This window comes from Aegilops tauschii, chromosome 4, assembly GCF_002575655.3.
Source record: "Aegilops tauschii subsp. strangulata cultivar AL8/78 chromosome 4, Aet v6.0, whole genome shotgun sequence".
NCBI classification, from domain to species: Eukaryota; Viridiplantae; Streptophyta; class Magnoliopsida; order Poales; family Poaceae; genus Aegilops; species Aegilops tauschii.
Genome location: NC_053038.3, coordinates 300,344,156 through 300,361,974, shown reverse-complemented (window position 1 = coordinate 300,361,974; position 17,819 = coordinate 300,344,156). Strand labels below are relative to the sequence as shown.

The 17,819-nt window shown below is 46.4% G+C and overlaps 2 protein-coding genes across 2 annotated transcripts; one reads left to right on the top strand and one right to left on the bottom strand.

Annotated features, from left to right (window-relative positions):
• Nucleotides 1–3,303: 3,303 nt before the first annotated feature.
• LOC109750328 (phylloplanin) lies at nucleotides 3,304–7,667 on the bottom strand. The gene is made up of 4 exons (XM_040388027.1): nucleotides 7,518–7,667; nucleotides 4,394–4,448; nucleotides 4,135–4,284; nucleotides 3,304–4,039 (listed from the first exon to the last, which is right to left on the bottom strand). The coding sequence occupies exons 1-4, from the start codon at nucleotides 7,665–7,667 to the stop codon at nucleotides 3,768–3,770; spliced, it is 627 nt and encodes a 208-aa protein (XP_040243961.1). The 3' UTR covers nucleotides 3,304–3,767.
• Nucleotides 7,668–15,261: 7,594 nt separating this feature from the next.
• LOC109750335 (uncharacterized) lies at nucleotides 15,262–15,858 on the top strand. The gene has a single exon (XM_020309303.1). The coding sequence runs from the start codon at nucleotides 15,262–15,264 to the stop codon at nucleotides 15,856–15,858; it is 597 nt and encodes a 198-aa protein (XP_020164892.1).
• The last annotated feature ends 1,961 nt before the right edge of the window (nucleotides 15,859–17,819 follow it).

Sequence of the window (17,819 nt, the reverse complement as noted above, 5' to 3'; positions counted from 1 at the left end):
GCAAAACTGTCTTGCACCCGTTGTATGTGAACGTAGAGTCTATCACACCCGATCATCACGTGGTGTCTCAACACGACGAACTGTAGCAATGGTGCATACTCAGGGAGAACACTTTTACCTTGAAATTTAGTGAAGGGATCATCTTATAATGCTACCGCCGTTCTAAGCAAAATAAGATGCATAAAATATAAACATCACATGCAATCAAAATATGTGACATGATATGGCCATCATCTTGTGCTTTTGATCTCCGTCTTCAAAGCATCGTCATGATCTCCATCGTCACCGGCTTGACACCTTGATCTCCATCGTAGCATCGTTGCGTCAAGGTCGTCACGCCAACTATTGCTTCTACAACTATCGCTAACGCATAGTGATAAAGTAAAGCAATTACATGGCGCTTGCACTTCATACAATAAAGAGACAACCCTAAGGCTCCTGCCAGTTCTCGATAACTTTTACAAAACATGATCATCTCATACAAAAACGTATATCACATCATGTCTTGACCATATCACATCACAACATGCCCTGCAAAAACAAGTTAGACGTCCTCTACTTTGTTGTTGCAAGTTATACGTGGCTGCTACGGGCTTCTAGCAAGAACCGTTCTTACCTACGCATCAAAATCACAACGGTGTTTCGTCAAGTTTGCTGTTTTAACCTTCTTCAAGGACCGGTCGCAGTCAAATCCGATTCAACTAAAGTAGGAGAAACAGACACCCGCCACCCACCTTTATGCAAAACTAGTTGCATGTCTGTCGGTGAAACCGGTCTCATGTGCGTGGACATGTAAGGTTGGTCTGGGCTGCTTCAACCCACAATACTGCCGAATCAAAATAAGACGTTGGTGGTAAGAAATATGACTATCACCGCCCACAACTCTTTGTGTTCTACTCGTGCATATCATCTACGTAGACCTGGCTCTGATGCCACTGTTGGGAAACGTTGCATCAAAAACAAAAAAAGATCTACGCACACACAATGATCTATCCATGGAGATGCATAGCAACGAGGGGGAGACTGTGTCTACGTACCCTCGTAGACCGAAAGCGGAAGTGTTTTAACAACGCAGTTGATGTAGTCGAACTTCTTCTAGCTCCGACCGATCAAGCACCGAATATACGGCACCTCCGAGTTCTGCACACATTCAGCTCGATGACGTCCATCGCCTTCTTAATCCAGCAAGGTATCGAGGTAGTAGATGAGTTCCGTCAGCACGAAGGCGTGGTGACGATGACGGTGAAGTGATCCGCGCAGGGCTTCGCCTAAGCACCGCGAGAATATGACCCGGGGTGTAAACTGTGGAGGGGGGGCGCCGCACACGGCTAACAATTGATGTTGTGTGTGCTAGGCGCCCCCCTCCTCATATATATAGGTGGGAGAGAGAGTGGAGAGGCCAAGGGGTGCCCCAAGTAGGTCCGAATCCTATTTGGGCTCCTGCCCTTGGCCGCGCCCCTCCCTGCCATGTTTGTCGGGGGAAAGGAAAGAGGGGGGGAGAGGGAAGGAATGGGAATCCTATTCCACTCTTTCCTTTCCCTTTCCCTCTTTCCCTCTCCTCTTAGGCCGGCCCATATGGGGCGGGCACTAGCCCTTGTGGCTGGTGCGTTTCCCCACTTGGCCCATAAGGCCCATATCTTTTGCCGGGGGTGCCCGAAATCCCTTCCGGTGACCCGATAAGTACCCAATACCCGCCGAAACACTTTCGGTGTCTGAATACCATCGTCATATATATCAATATTTACCTCTCGGCCATTTCGAGACTCCTCGTCATGTCCGTGATCTCATCCGGAACTCCAAACAACATTTGGTTACCAAATCGCATAATTCATATAATACTATATCGTCATCGAACGTTAAGCGTGCTGACCCTACGGGTTCGAGAACTATGTAGACATGACCGAGACACCTCTCCGGTCAATAACCAATAGTGGAACATGGATGCCCATATTGGGTCCTACATATTCTACGAAGATCTTTATCGGTCGAATCGTTATGACAACATACGTAATTCCCTTTGTCCATCGGCATGTTACTTGCCCGAGATTCTATCGTCGCTATCTTCATACCTAGTTCAATCTCGTTACCGACAAGTCTCTTTACTCGTTCCGTAATACATCACCTCGTGACTAACTCCTTAGTCGTTTGCTTGCAAGCTTATGATGTGCATTACCGAGATGGCCCAGAGATACCTCTCCAATACTCGGAGTGACAAATCCTAATCTCGATCTATGCCAACTCAACAAACACCTTCGGAAATATCTGTAGAGCATCTTTATAATCACCCAATTACGTTGTGACGTTTGATAGCACACAAGGCATTCCTCCGGTATCCGGGAGTTGCATAATCTCATAGTCGAAGGAATATGTATTTCACATGAAGAAAGCAATAGCAATAAATTGAACAATCATTATGCTAAACTAACGGATAGATCTTATCCATCACATCATTCTCCTAATGATGTGATCCCGTTATCAAATGACAACTCATGTCCATGGTTAGGAAACCTTAACCATCTTTGATCAACGAGCTAGTCAAGTAGAGGCTCACTAGGGACACAGTGTTTGTCTATGTATTCACACATGTATTTAAGTTTCCGATCAATACAATTCTAGCATGAATAATAAACCTTTATCATGAATAAGGAAATATAAAATAACAACTTTATTATTGCCTCTAGGGCATATTTCCTTCAGTGTATAATATCATCATATTAAAACTTCTTATTCCTACTTTTTTTCTCCACTTTTTATGTGAACCGAAGAAACCCTACACCTTCTTGCTAATTTTTAATGTTAGACCCTTCCTAGTTTCACTCGAAGATCTATAAAGACACAAATCCTGATAAGGACCCAAATCACTGTGCTTATTGTGACAGTCCCTGGACCCATTGCTAACACACACAATACATGATGAAATACCAAAAAACTTACAGGGCAGATGTAGTGTTTAATGCATTACATACCTATGCTTGGCTTGAGGCTAGCTTACAATAGAATATCGTGGAAATACAATATTATCTTTTGGCGTCTATCCACTCACAGACAGAAATTGAGTATCGTAACGCTAGATCGTAATTCCTTACTCATGTTGCATAAGTACTGCAACATGATAGGTTGCAGCCAAAAGGGTCAATACATAAAATGTATTTGCAAGTGTCACAAGAAAAGATATAGCATGCCTTTCCCACCTACATGCATCTTTGGGTAAGTGAAGGTTTAGGTTTCCTTTGCAGAAAGCAATATTGTTTCCCCTAAATTGTGTATCTACTTTATACATAGGACATACTGGTAAACTCCAGTATATAATGGCGAAGTACCAAGTAAAAATTAGAATTCGGTACTTCGCCCATATATATTGATGGAAATTCACAAGCACATTCTACACATGTGTTGTGTGTGTGTTTTGTTTCAGAATTAGTGGAGATATAAAAGGTACTGAGTTCTATAAAAATCGTGGAACCCTTTATTCTCAAATAAAATCTCATTGACCTGCTGCCAATTCCCAGACATGATTAGCACATTTGAGATACAGGCATGAGAGCATCAATATACTAGTGGAAAATCGATCAGAGTGGGTGTTTAGTTCACGCATGACTTGGATTCTTTATTCCATATATGCTGCTAGCGGTACACACGTTCCATTTTTTGTATCACTGCCATGGCATGCATGGTACGTAAGAGCTATACGTAATTAATTAGCGTCCTTGCCACTTCTCATGCGTACGCATTACTTAGGCGTCATGCGTGGGGTGGATGGCCGTGGATCAGCTCATACGGAAGGAGAAGCCGGCGGGGGCGAGCTGGAAGATGCCGCTGAGCAGCCTAGTGAGCGGGCCCTGCAGGTAGGACACCAGCGCCCCCGCCGCCGGCAGCTTCCCGTCGCATTTTACCAGCGGCGTGTCCACCACCAGCTCGCAGGCGCCCACAAACGCCGCCAGCGCGTTGGTCATGTCTGCCTCCATCGCGAACGACCCGTTCTGGCTCGTCTTGGCGCCGGCCACCACGTTGCCGCCGCACCGCAGCTCCACGTTCGCGTCTGCAGTGCACGTATATACCCAGGACAAATTAGTATATCGGATAGTGTCAGTTCACAAAGCCGTGCGCATTATACATCGAGCTCTCATGCTTTACCTGGAAATGCCGGAGAAGTGGCGACGTCGATGAGGGTGCCGGTGTTGCAGGGCACGACGCCGGTGATGACGAGCTTGCCGAACTTGGTCTGCGCGGAAGCCACGGCACAGCAGGCTGCCACGACCGTGGCGACGGCGAGAATAACGGCGCCTTAGACGCCATTGCTGTTGCCTGTTGGGTCGGAGACGAGGAGAGTAGTAAAAGTACTGCTAGTTTGTTTGCACGCTCGATCTACTCGTATTTGCTTGGTGCTACTCGCCATGGAGAAGCGTGGTATTTATAGCCAGGCTCCACCCAGAGTTATTGGGGTGCCCCTGCTTCATCAGGTGATATCAGTCGTTGAGAAGTTAAATCCGTGGATTGTCACGTCCTGTGTGAATGTGATGCCAAATATTTGCCCTCCTTTTTGGAAACGGTCAAGCAAGCCAGCTTTTGCACCACAAATTGTAATGACTAATGAGATGGTGCTTCCGAGAGGCAAAAAAATTGCACTTTAGGTTAGCAAAATCGTGCGTGCCCCATGTCGGCAAGTGTTGGCTCCACCGGGACGATGGATCCGTCGTTCCCGTCCCTCTTTCGGCACCATTGTTGCACCACAGCACGTAGTGCACTAGTGCTTCAGCACAATGATTGCCTAGCATGTCTAGACCGCCACCACACCATCATGCCCTCTGGTTTCCACTCAATTTAGGTCAGGGCCATAGCAAAGAACTGATGAAGCCTGCCGTGCATGCGTTCGAGCAGCCCCCTCAAATCGATGGTGTCATTCATGTACTATCAAGTATTACTTATTTTTTCTAGCATGGCCGTGTAATTGTACTGGGAGGTTTTCTTCTGCTCGCCTTTCTCTGGCGTGCGTCGTGTAATTGCACGGCCGGGCGCCGGTCGATCGACCCATGCTTCATCATGATAGGCAGCCTCACGCCGCTGCATGCTTTCAGAATTTGAGGTCTTCGGCCGTATTTGGGTTCATGGGAACACGAGGAGGGATCTGGACAAGCTGACGACGCGTGACCGGTACAATGGCCAAATCAAGTGCACACAGCTAATATTGCATACATAAACTTTGGCATATTAGCCACATCTCAATTCACACTCCCTGCTCCCAAACAGTGTCTCGTAGAGTATGTTCTCAAGGCTACGGAAAATCTTGTTGCTTTTTTTAAAAAAAAATGGAGGATTATCCGGCCTCTACATCAAATTGATGCATGCAACCATATTAATATATTCCCTCTATCAAAAAAAATGCAGCCATATTATTAAACCAAGTAGACATCAAGTACGTAATTCGGTACATGCACGCAAGATGAGCTGTAATGAAATCAAAGAAAAATCGCCACAACCGTCATCAAAAGGACAAGATGACTAAACACCTATCTTATTGCTGGACGTCATCCAAACCGATTGTAAGTATCCCGTGCTATCGTCTTCCAACGGTTGCACGCATAAACCATATGCTCATTGGCTTCCGCATGGCTGAGTGACGACCACGTACGGATCCAGCCAGTGGCCCGGTAGATGATCTTAGGGAGTGGCCCTATGTAAACAATGAGTACTATGTCATATCTTTAAGAATTGTATCCTTATATAATTCTTTTTTTCCTTCTAAAAATGAGGTTAAACCCTCGGCCCTACATCATTGAGATGCACACAACCATTTTATTAATTATTAAAGTAAGTACAGAGCAAAGACGATTACTACTGAACCATTACAAGATATGAAATAAACACCTACAGCTAAGTCTACCGTTACAAGATATGTAATAAACACCTACCGTTAAGTCTACTTTTTCCCCGGCAACAACGCCTTCTTCAACAAGGTAACAACACAAGTTCGTCGCTGCCGAACCCAATTAATCAAGGTCAGAACAAGAGTTTTCACCCTGAATATAAAGTGGTGTTTCAATCATTATCTTGAAGCGGATCTTAGAAGCCATGTCAGCATGTACTCCATGCCACACCAGAAAGGCACTAGCGAAAAGGTGGGACGCGGGATCTCTAATCTCGAGCTCAAATGCTCTTAGATGAACACTAAATTTGAAAAAATAAGAATAAAGATTCAAAAAATCTTAATTTTTTTGGGAAACTTTTAGGAATGTTTAGAGTGCATGCATAAATTCATCACGGAATCATAGTGGTGGAAGGTGTGGTAAAAAAATTCAATGCTCTGGAAATATTATTTTCAGACGCATTTGGGAGCTCTAACTTTTTTTTTGCCACGACTTCCATCAATGTGATTTCGTTATAATAGTTTGCATGCACTTCAAACATTCTATAAAGTTTGCCAAAAAAATAGAATTGTTTGATTTTTTTTCTGATTTTACTGTTCACACCTGGAGCATTTAAGCTTGAGATTCGAAAGGTTGGGGTCGGCTTGTGACTACCATCTAGCGCAATGTAATAACTCTTGTACATATTTTCTCCCTTCTATAAAGCTAAGGTACGTCATTGGCGTACCCTCAGAGAAAAAAAGGTACTTTCGGAAAAGGTGGGACATCTTCCCACCCAAGACATCCTTATATAATTCTTGTGATTAAGGATCAGGTAGCGATGAAACACTCCCTACTATATGAGTAGATGTGAGAGTGGTTTCTACCATCTCCCATTCAGTCTTTTAGGCCGGGAAGACAATCACTTAGTGTAGCAACCTGATCTTCCCTTACTAATTTGGCCATTTGAAGCACGAGAAATGCCACGGTGTTTAGCAACAAGTCCACACTACTAGATAAGTCGAAGATGTCTAGTTCCAGTTGTTTGCCGAGTGCTTTTTATCGGGAGCTCGACAATGCCACCCGTTTACCATGAACCGAGTTAAATAAAATCAACAAAGATGAGAAACTCGGCAAAGGAGACAGATTGCCCGGTGTCATGGAAAGGAACTCAACGATAACATGAAACTTGGTAGAGTCTATCATTTGCCAAGCACCAGGAAAATCAAACTCGGCAAACACACCTGTCCCATGGGACCCAAACGGGACCAGGCAATAGCTATGTGACAGTGGGGAAGGCTTTGTGAAGTTGCCATTAATGGAAACTCGGCAAAGCCCTGACCCTTCGTCTCCCTCACCTTTGCCGAGTTTCTTTTAGTAGAAACTCGGCATAGCCTTGACCCTTCGTCTCCATGACCACTATAAACAGGAGCGCTGACTTGGCACCAACCACACCTTCTTCTTGAACTAGCCATCGCCATCGCCACTGTCGTCTCCCCTTAGCCTCATCCGCAACCCCATCGTCACGCCGCCTTCATCCCGCGCACAGCCGTGGATGCAGCAAACGTCACCGGCTCCATCCCTCACGGAGCTGCCGCCACCTACAATGTATCCTTCGTTGCGTCTGTGCTGCCAAGGCCGAGGCCACTGCCATTGTTGCTGTCTCCATCTCACCCATGGCCGCAGCAGCCGATGCCGCAGCCGGCTCCGCCGCCCCATGACCGTAGATGCGCCGACCGTCATGGAAGCCATCATCGCCGCCGGATCTGTCGCGCCCACAGCTACAGCCGCCATCGTTAGCTCCACTGCAAACCCGTTCCCCATTGAGCCGGGATGGACGGCGCTAATCTTGGGGGTGCACTCGCAGCGACCACCTCAAGTTTGCCAAGATGATGAAGATCTCCTTGCGGTTCACATACGTCGATGAGCTCGTCGGGGAGGCATGAACCATGAGGTCCACATCGACGACGACGGAACTGCAGCGCATTTTCCCCGATGATGGTGTTGGTGTACTCCCTCCGTCTGGTGCAAAGTGTACATATAGAAATTTTAGGACAAATCATGGAGCGGGATAAAAAATGCATTGAAAAGATGCAAGCCATCATCTCTCTCCTCTTTAATTACCCAATCCCCAAGGACCTAAGTGCATGTAGAAATTAAGGAGACCATGTGTAGAATGTTATTGGTCTTGATTACCGTATAATGAGAGAAAAGAATTCTTTTTCTACTTTAAAGTGCATTGAGAAGATACAAGTACACTTTTTTGTGGACACATTTTAAAGCCAAACGTACACTCTTCACCGAACGGAGGGGGCACTTCTCATCGATGTCCTCCTACGGGCGGCTGGGTCAGGCAGTCCCAGACACTTTTGCCGAGTTTCAAGACTCGGCAAACAAGTTCGTAGAGAGTTTGTCAAGCGCGTTGCTCTGCAAAATAGAACGCGTGACAGAACCTGGTAGCTCATTTTGATATCATGACTTGTTAAGAATGATAGACTACTCATATCAATAAGGTGCACCTTTTTTCTGAGAGCCTGTCCAAAAGGAATCTCAAAGTTAAGCATGCTTGGCTTGGAATATTTTCAGGAGGAGTGATCGTCTGGGAAGTTGATCTCAGGTGCGCACGAGCCAGGACAAAGTGAGAAAAAAACTAGTGTTGGTATATGAAACCAGTCTAGATCCCAGGCACAATGGTCAGAAATGATGGGTTTGGTCGGGGCCATGGGCGAATCTGGGCCCAGGCAACCCAGGCCATTGCCTGGGGCATGGGATTTTTTCTCAGCCTATATGTAAAAAAGAATTAGTTCGGTCTGGGGCGCAACCCACTTCCAAGCCCAGGCAGCCCAGCGCCCAGGCCATCGCTGGCTGCTTCCCGTCCGCACGGATGAATTGGACGAACCAACCAGTTGCCTTCAGCTGTCACCTAATGTAAGTATATGTCATGTTTCACATTCGACAAAGGGTTGCTGAGTTTCGGCGCCAGGGAACTTCGCAATAGGGTATGCCACGTGTCAGCACTTCACACGTCGTTGGTCTATCGAGTTCAACACCAGCAAAGGTTTGCCGAGTTTCAGCCTGCAGGATCTCATCAATAAGATTGCCACGTGATAGCACCGCGTGCGTCGTTGGTCTATCGAGTTCAAACTCGGCAACGTTTGTGCCACGTGGAATCGTCATTGACGGCTCGTCCCATCCACCGTCCCTATTTGTCGAGTTCTCTTTCTCAGACACTCGACAGTTAATTGTTTGTGGAGTTCTCGATAATAAGAACACGTCAACTGAGAGGATCTTGCTAGTGCAGAATGTGCACAGCTGCTACACAATTGAGATGTTCAAACTGTTAGGAATCGGCAAGAACAAATGATCGAACTCATCTCTTTGCATTAGATGAAGTGCTGTATATAGCACTGTAACAGGCGTTTACAGGGGGTGTCGGTTCGGACAGAACCGACGCGATTGCAGAAAGCAACCGCTGTTACAAGCGGGGAATAGTCCCTTAATTACCATGTTAATTAATTTTAACACTCCCCCTAATCAATGCTTGTCCAGATAGCATCATCATCTTGTAAGAGTCTCTTCCAAAAACCCTGTGGGAAAAATGTAAGGAGAAAAGTGTTTGATATGTTGCTAAAAACTCCTTCAAACCTTGTGGGAAAATAAGGAGAAAGATGATGCAACATATAATGGTTATTTTCTCTTTCAACTCAATAAGAGAAACTCATAGAATTTAGAGGACAATAAATATGTCGTATATACTTTTCTAAAAACCCCGGTGGGGAGAACAGAAAGTATGACATATGATCGCTTGTTGATATTACCTCATTAAAAACCTTTATGAGAATCTGTATAGTAAACTCATGAAGGGAAAAAGAGTATAATATGATGCTTTGAACAGGAACAATTCAGGAAGATACTCCCCCTGATTCTTGCAAATTTCAAAGCCGTCATGTACCAATTCCATGAACATGTTTCTGGAATGTAAAAGTTGGTAGAGACTTGGTGAACAAATCAGTTGCATGATTTGACTTGCAAGATATGCAATATAAAGATATTGCTTATTAGTAATCTGTTTGCATCCGGGAAACACAAGCAACATTATCTTTGAGATAATGGTTGGTGGATGTAGCCATGAGGTCTGTTTTGAAGACTCTTCATGAGAGGCCTACCACACCTAGTAGGAACACTACGCTTGTCTACGATCTAACATAGTGGGGATCTGATCGATGTATCCAATGATATCGGTGTTCACATTTTTGTGAAACTGAAAAACCAAGACAAGATGTTTGATGCCTTGGAGATATTGAAAGATATTATTGAGTACCAACCAATTGTGTTTGGTGGATCCAATGACATTATGGAACGTTGAGTCCCAATATCTCATTTCCATCATCTCTTGGTCTAAATAGATCTTTCTCTACGTCTAGAGAATGAACTACCATGAGAGTTATGGATGAATAAGATTTGTCCACAATGAATTTCTCCAATATATTATAGATATAGACAACATAGTATACCATAATGTATGAATGAAGGTGCTCAATTTGCAGTAAAGAGCGGTATTTTGGTTTACCCAAATCCTTCATTTTAAACTCCGTCATTTAGATGATTACATGTGTCGTCATTGCAGACACACAAACATGGATAATCATCATTGTAGGAGTAATCCTTGTGTATAAGGAACTCACTAAGTCGGTTGTACCATATATACCGACAACAATAAGTCGTATGGTGACTTACTGATTTTTACACAATGTATGTTGCATTTTGCATTTCGATTCAGAAGTGAGATTCCATCGGGAATCAATCATATATGTCTGAATCTAGTGATCCACATGTATATGTAATCACTGCATCTATCAACTGCACAGATAGATGATTTTGTACTGTCAATGATATAAGTCATCGGAAAGAGATTCCACCTGTGGAGAATAGTTGGGTATCTGCGTGAACCCTTGTGCTACAATACTTGCTCGATGTTTCACCACCTCACTGTTCTCAATTCTGTTTCCATGAGAAAACTGGTGTAGGTATTGCTGATGAATACCTTCCCATTATTGAGCAATATTATTTCTACCTAGATTATACCCTTTGCTTGAGTTCAGTCCGAGTGTTGTTCACACTTTGCCATGGCCATGGTCTTTGGATCTGAATCATTTGAAAGGTTTTTACAATCTAGTTGAGAAATGTATGTCGACAATTGTAGACTTCCGGTTATATGTTTCTCTAGAATCTATATATCAATATATAGTTGATGGAAATATCGTTACCATGGTGACTGCTCGCGATTTCCCAATGCGGCTAAGTCGGTATTCCGATATCCCGGTCATTGTGTGCACTATGACCTGGGTTGGTGGAGGTTTCCAATCCACTGGGTATACTACCCATTAGGTGTCTGTCAACGTAAAGTTGACCAGCATTTACTGATTCAGAGGCCTTGATATCCTTGCTTGCAAGAAGCTGAATCCTGATGTATTTCTGCCATACATCTCCCCCTGTTGCATTGAACGGGGAGTGGAGTGGATTTTGCCGGTACCTCTACTCTTTCAGGGGTACTTTTGCAGGATTGTAGGATTGTGTGACACCTTTATAGTCAGTGAATGAATCTGGCAGGTTATTTGCAATGTTGCAAATCTTCTGAACGCATAGTTCAGATCTTTGAGTACGTGGATTTGAGGCAGAAATGCATTGAACATTCCACTAATTTCCTGGCATTCTTTATGGTACTTGAAATCTCCCCCTAACGCCTGGAAATGTTCCTCACTGAATCAGCATACTGGCCTTGAATAACTCCCCATGTGAGGGGCTTGAGGTATTGAGGTAATACAGTTATTCCTCACATAGATCCCAACTATATGTTGAGGGGCCAATGATGTATGCCGGGTGGTGATATCGGTATGCAACCGAATTACCGCAGATAGGAAATGCTTGGTAGATATCCACATATCAAAGATAGAGGAGAATAATATTATGCAGTTCTGTCATGAGCGTGTAAAACTGCATGACTCCAACGTAAAGTTGGCAAGTTGCAATTCCAAAGTAAAGATAATGCAATGAGCTTAACTCTTTGGATAGGATTCTACCAAACCATTTTGAGTCTAGACATTAGGACAAATTGCTAAATTTCAATCCAAGGGCCATAAAGAAGGCACTCAAGGAGAATTCTGCAATGCTATCCATTCGATTTGCTTGAAATTGATGTCAGGATAATGAGACAATGGTTTTGTGTGAATAAGACCATCATGTAGATATGTCTTTTAGAACCATGGAATACCTGAATAGTCTAGTCAATGGATGGGAAGAGCCACTTACCTCAATCTTGATGCATTCAAGGAGTCTGAGTGGTTCAGCGTAGACTTTAAGGTGTGTGAGCCTTAAAATTAGCTTCCCTGTGTCACTTGTAGTGCACATAAAATCCAAATGTTGTTAGAATTTAGCATCATAATAATCATAAACTAATGGAATTGATGATAGTTTTGGTTTCAACCCAATGTCTCGATGACCAAGGCGAGTATGCCAAGTTTGCCATGTACAAGATACTCTGGAATGTGTAGTATGTGTAGTACAATCCAGATGATACACAGAGAATGCGCTTGCCATATCCGTTGCATATGGTAAAGAGAAGCTATTTCTCTTTGTTGTCATCATAAGTTTCGCTATGAAAACTATTTTGACGGATACCTCCATAGTTTAGCAGAGTACGAGTTGAACCTGGGAAGCAATAAAGCGTCCCGATGTTACTCGAGTACCCATAGGGATAGTAAATATGACTCGAGTTGAGCCAACAAATATAAAATCGCGTCTAGCGATTTTAAAATACCTCCTTTCTCTCAATGAGAGTGGAAACATTGGACTTCCCTGAGTAGAGTTTGTGGTGCATATGTCCACAAGGCACATATCATTTTTCATCGGATTGGCTCCCGTAGAAATCTATATATAGACATGAAGATTCTCAATATGAAAATCACTGTCAGATATATAGAATACATACAAATTTATTTGTATCAAAGTGCCGATATAGTATATTGTGATGTACAATATATGATGACAACAATAATCATGTTCTTATTAGAACATCATAAATGGACATAAATAAATATATCACTAAGGAGATTAAGGGACTAAATGTATATAGTCTCCAAACATGTCGGTTGATGCATATTCAACCACCATGCTCTCCATGCTCATAGGGTCTCGTGACAGCTTGATGGTGTCAGGTTGAGGGCTTGAAGTGAGTTTCAAACCATTACCCTTGAGGTCCATTGCGTCCCGGTGGCGTGGCTTGTATTGCATGTGCTATCCCATGTGATGCAAGACTGATCTTGATGTCCATGACCCGCTTAAGTAAGTTGTGGTCATTGAGGGAGAAAGCCTCAAATTGTTAGCCGTCGATTACTTATAGGGGCAAGCCAGAGGTAATTAATTTACAAGAAGTAAATTAAAAACCATCATGGTTTTGTAATAAGAATGCAAAATTTTGACTCAAGTGTATAACTTGAAAATGCTCAACCTCAATTATGGGAACATAACATATTGAAGATCATACAGATCTCACAGTAATAGAGATAGTCTGCACATGGGCAGTAGATCCAACTCATTACCTTGTGTTTTCCTAATATAATGAGGGAGATGTTATTATCAATAATTTACAAGTTGTTGTGTGGGAGAAATCAATCTCGACCGCTGTGACATGTTCATGAAGAATGTCAATGTGGTAAACACATAGAACATATCATCTCCGGTGAAAAACTGGAAATTTATTTATATTACAGTTTGCGTAATATAAATACATCTTAATGTTATCTCAAATTGCTAAGGATGACACCTTGAATTTTGCATATGTATTTGCAAGAAATTGAAAATCTCAATTGCAAATAGATGTATTAATCTCGACATCTATTTAAGATGAAAATAGATACATCATAGAAATATTCCGGAATACCTCGTACTCAACGGATAAATAGACTGTATTTGCAAGAAATTGAAAATCTCAATTGCAAATAATAGATGTAACTAATCTCAACATGTAAGAAACATGGAGATATATTACATTATAGATAGATTTGGAATACATATGGTACTCTACAGGAAAACACTACTATTGTAATGAATGATAATGATGTTGCAAACTTGATGCTCAAGTGTAAAACTTGAATTTTATCGACCTCAGATTAAACGAGATGATCTTGTATCAAGTTGCAAGATAATTCAGCGGGTTAATTAGTACTTTGTGAGAGAAAATTAATCTCAATCGCAATGAGATTGTTTTGCGAGAAAAAAATCTCAATCCCAAATCAATATTGTTCTTAATCTCAATCGCAAAACAGTGCCATTGTACTAATACGTTAAAGGGATTGCCAAAAAGCAAACACATTGAACATGTCAAGCATCAACAACCACACATTTCTGCAATTTTTAAACTTAGCAGAAAATGGGCTAAATGATGATCTGCATATGGCCTAACGTTACTGGTGCTAATCAACAGCAACTGGTTAGGCCAAGCTGTAATATCCCGAAACATCCAGGAATTAGCCGTAAAACAATGATAGAGGCAAGTTTTGACCTATTTCGGAAATAGGTAAAGCCACAAGGCTGAAATGCAAAACTTGCGAAGAGATAAGATTCCTCCTATCTCTTTACTCCTGAACGCTTTCTACCAGGAGAAATCCTGTAACCGCCCGCCGCTGTTTTGGCACACCGGCCAGGGCCGCGACCGTGGGAGCGTCGTCATCTCCGCTATGGGAGCCACACCGAAGGGCGCCGCTGCCTCCAGGGCCGGAGGGCCAGCCGAGGGTCGTTGCCTCGGGCGCCGCCTGCACGGATGCAAGCCGAGGGCTGCGGCGTCGCCTCAGTCTTCTGCGCCGCGTCGCGTCGCGGTTGGGTGCCGCCTTCGCGGGCGCCGAGGCTGTCGTCTGCAGCGTGCGTAGTGGGAGAGCGTCTCGCCATGCGCGTGTGCGCTGGGCATCGCCGCGGTCAAGCTTTAGGCGGCCTCGCGCCGAGGCCGCGCCGCCACATCATGGCTGGTGCGTCGGAGGGCGTTGCCTGTTGAACATGTGTACCTGTAAGTAGTCCGGATTCTATATGCAGTACCTGTAGTATCTGTCTTTCTCTGTATGTACGTGTATCTTAGAAAACAAGATACCAGTCGCACCCCTTGTACCTATATATTTGTGCCTAGTGCATGATTAATCAATTATCGATGCATTAAATCATTCTCTACATCATATCTATCGTAAGTCGATCTTCCAGCTTCCGCTAACCCTAGCCGCCGCCTCGGGCCGCCGCCGCCGCCGCCACCACCCCTCCTCCCCGCGCCCCGCCTTCCCACCGCGCGCCTTCCCCTCCACACCGCGCCGCCCCTTCCCGCCGCGCCGCCTCTCCTCAGCCGCGCCGCCGCCTCCCTCCCCACGATCTCCTCGCCATGTCATCCAACGCCTCCACCTACTCCAACCCCTTCCCCGTCGACCCTGCCGAGATCCGCGACATCAACGTTCATGCACGCGTCCCCGTGATCCTCGACACCTCCAACTCCACGTACTTCGCGTGGAAGACGTACTTCACGCTGCTCTTCCGCGAGAACAATCTCGTGGATCACGTGGATGGCACCGTGGACTCCCGCGCCATGGTGGACGACGCCGAGTGGACCGCAATCGACGCTACGATCATCCGGTGGTTCTTCACCACCATCTCCAAGGACTTGTTCCACACCGTTGTGAGCGCCGACGACGCCCGCGCCCTGTGGGTCAAGCTGAACGGCCTCTTTACCGACAACAAGCTTCAGCGCCGCGTTTTTTTGCAGCAGGAATTTTTTGACTGTCACCAGGATGAACAGTCCATTGATGACTACTGCTGTCGCCTGAAGACGTTGGCGGATGAGCTCCGTGACATTGGAGCCAAGGTGGACGACGACCTCCTCCTCAGCACGCTCACCGCCGGCCTCAACGAGGACTTCGGCAACGCCGCCTATAACCTCACCTTGATGCCGGAGCCCTCCTTCCCAAGTTTGTGGCGTACTTGAGGTTGGAGGAGCGCCGGATGAAGGGAGTCAAGAAGCGTGTGCAGCACCACGCCCTCGCCGTCGGCACCTCCCGCGGCGCCCCTCCACCGACCGCCCCACACGCGCCGCGCCAGCAGCCGCCGCCACCAGCGCCTCCGGGGTACTTCCCCCTCCCGCCCGCGCCTCCCGCTGCCCCCCAGCAGCCGGGTGGCGGGCGCCGCGGCAACCGCCGCGGGGGCGGCCGCAAGCAGCAACAGTCTTCGGGGGGCTCGTCAGCAGCAGCAGGTGACTCCCCATGGACGTACGGCACCAACCCGTGGACCGGCGTCGTCCACGCGTACCCCATGCCGGTCCCTCGGGCTCCGGCTCCGGGCATCCTTGGGCCCCGCCCGGCGGGTCACCAGGCCCTCTTCGCCGCGCAGAACGCCGCTCCCTACAGCGGCTATGGTGCCCCCCCCCCCCCCCGCCGGCGCCTGCCTACGGGTCCGCGTCGGCCTATGGCGCTGCCGCCGCGCCGGCCTATGGGCCCGCGCCCGCCTACGGCGCTGCCGCCGCCGCTCCGGCCTTTGGGGCTGCTCCCGCGCCGGCCTACGGAGGGTGCTACCCTCCTCAGGTGCCGCCGCCGTGGGACCCGGCCTGGCTCGCTGCACTGCACTCCGCCCCGTCACCGAGCTCCTATGGTGGCGGTGGTGCCTGGTACATGGACTCGGGCGCCACTGCTCACATGACTGCTCATCCCGGTAACCTCACATCTGCCACTCCCGTTCATACTCCCACCCGTATCACCGTTCGTAACGGTTCCTCCCTACCCATTACTCATGTCGGTCATATGTCTTTTCCTTCTACTTCCACTCCTGTGCATATGTCTAATGTTCTTAGGTCTCCTGACTTAGTCACTAATCTTGTTTCCGTTCGTCGCCTTGCTCGTGAGAATCCTATAACTGTTGAATTTGACGATATCGGTTTTTCTGTGACGGACGCCCGTACACGGATGGTGCTCCACCGATGTGATTGCCCGGACGAGCTTTATCCAGTGCATCCCTCCGACGCCACCACCACCCGTCGCCCCGCCGCCTTCACCGCCAGTGTCGATCTTTGGCATGCCCGTCTCGTTCATCCCAACTCCACCATTATGCATCAGATTCTTCAGAGTTTTTCCTTCTCATGTAATAAGGTCGACGATCACACTTGTGAGGCTTGCCGTCTTGGCAAGCACGTTCGTCTTCCCTTTAGCAACTCTACAAACATTTCCACCTTTCTGTTTCAGTTATTGCATAGTGATGTTTGGACGTCCCCAGTTGCTAGCAACACGGGCTATTTATACTATTTGGTGATATTGGATGATTTTACTCATTATGTGTGGACATTCCCTCTCCGTCGCAAGTCCGACGTTCTTGACACACTCACCGCTTTTTATTCATATGTCACCACACAGTTCGGTCGTCCCATTCTCGCCTTGCAAACTGACAACGGCATGGAGTTTGAGAACGTTGCCGTCCGCAATTTACTTGCGTCCCACGGCACCATCTTTCGCCTCACCTGCCCCTACACGTCTCAGCAGAATGGTCGCGCCGAGCGCGTCCTTCGCACGCTTAATGACTGTGTCCGCATGTTGCTCTTCCACTCCTACGTGCCTGCTCGGTTTTGGCCGGACGCGCTCGCGACCGCCAGCCTCCTCATTAACATTCGCCCATGTCGTTCCCGCTAGAACTACACCCCTCACCAGCTCCTCTTTGGTGCGGTTCCATCTTATGATGGTCTTCGCATTTTTGGGTGTCTCTGTTATCCTAGCACCGCGTCCACTGCTCCTCACAAACTCGCGCCCCTGTCACTCCCTTGCATCTTCCTTGGCTATCCTCCCAACACCAAAGGTTACCGGTGCTATGATCCAGTCTCCCACCGCGTTTTCACTTCACGGCATGTGTACTTTGATGAGCTCGTGTTCCCGTTTCAGCAGGTACCATCACCTTCGGAGTCTTCAG

Coding starts and splice junctions, on each gene's coding strand:
- LOC109750328 (XM_040388027.1), bottom strand. CDS start 7,667: ATGGGGAACGGGTTTGCAGTGGAGCTAACGATGGCGGCTGTAGCTGTG. Junction 4,449..7,517: donor ATCGGCTGCTGCGGCCATGG/GTGAGATGGAGA, acceptor CTGATGAAGCAG/GGGCACCCCAATAACTCTGG. Junction 4,285..4,393: donor AAATACCACGCTTCTCCATG/GCGAGTAGCACC, acceptor ATGGCGTCTAAG/GCGCCGTTATTCTCGCCGTC.
- LOC109750335 (XM_020309303.1), top strand. CDS start 15,262: ATGTCATCCAACGCCTCCACCTACTCCAACCCCTTCCCCGTCGACCCT.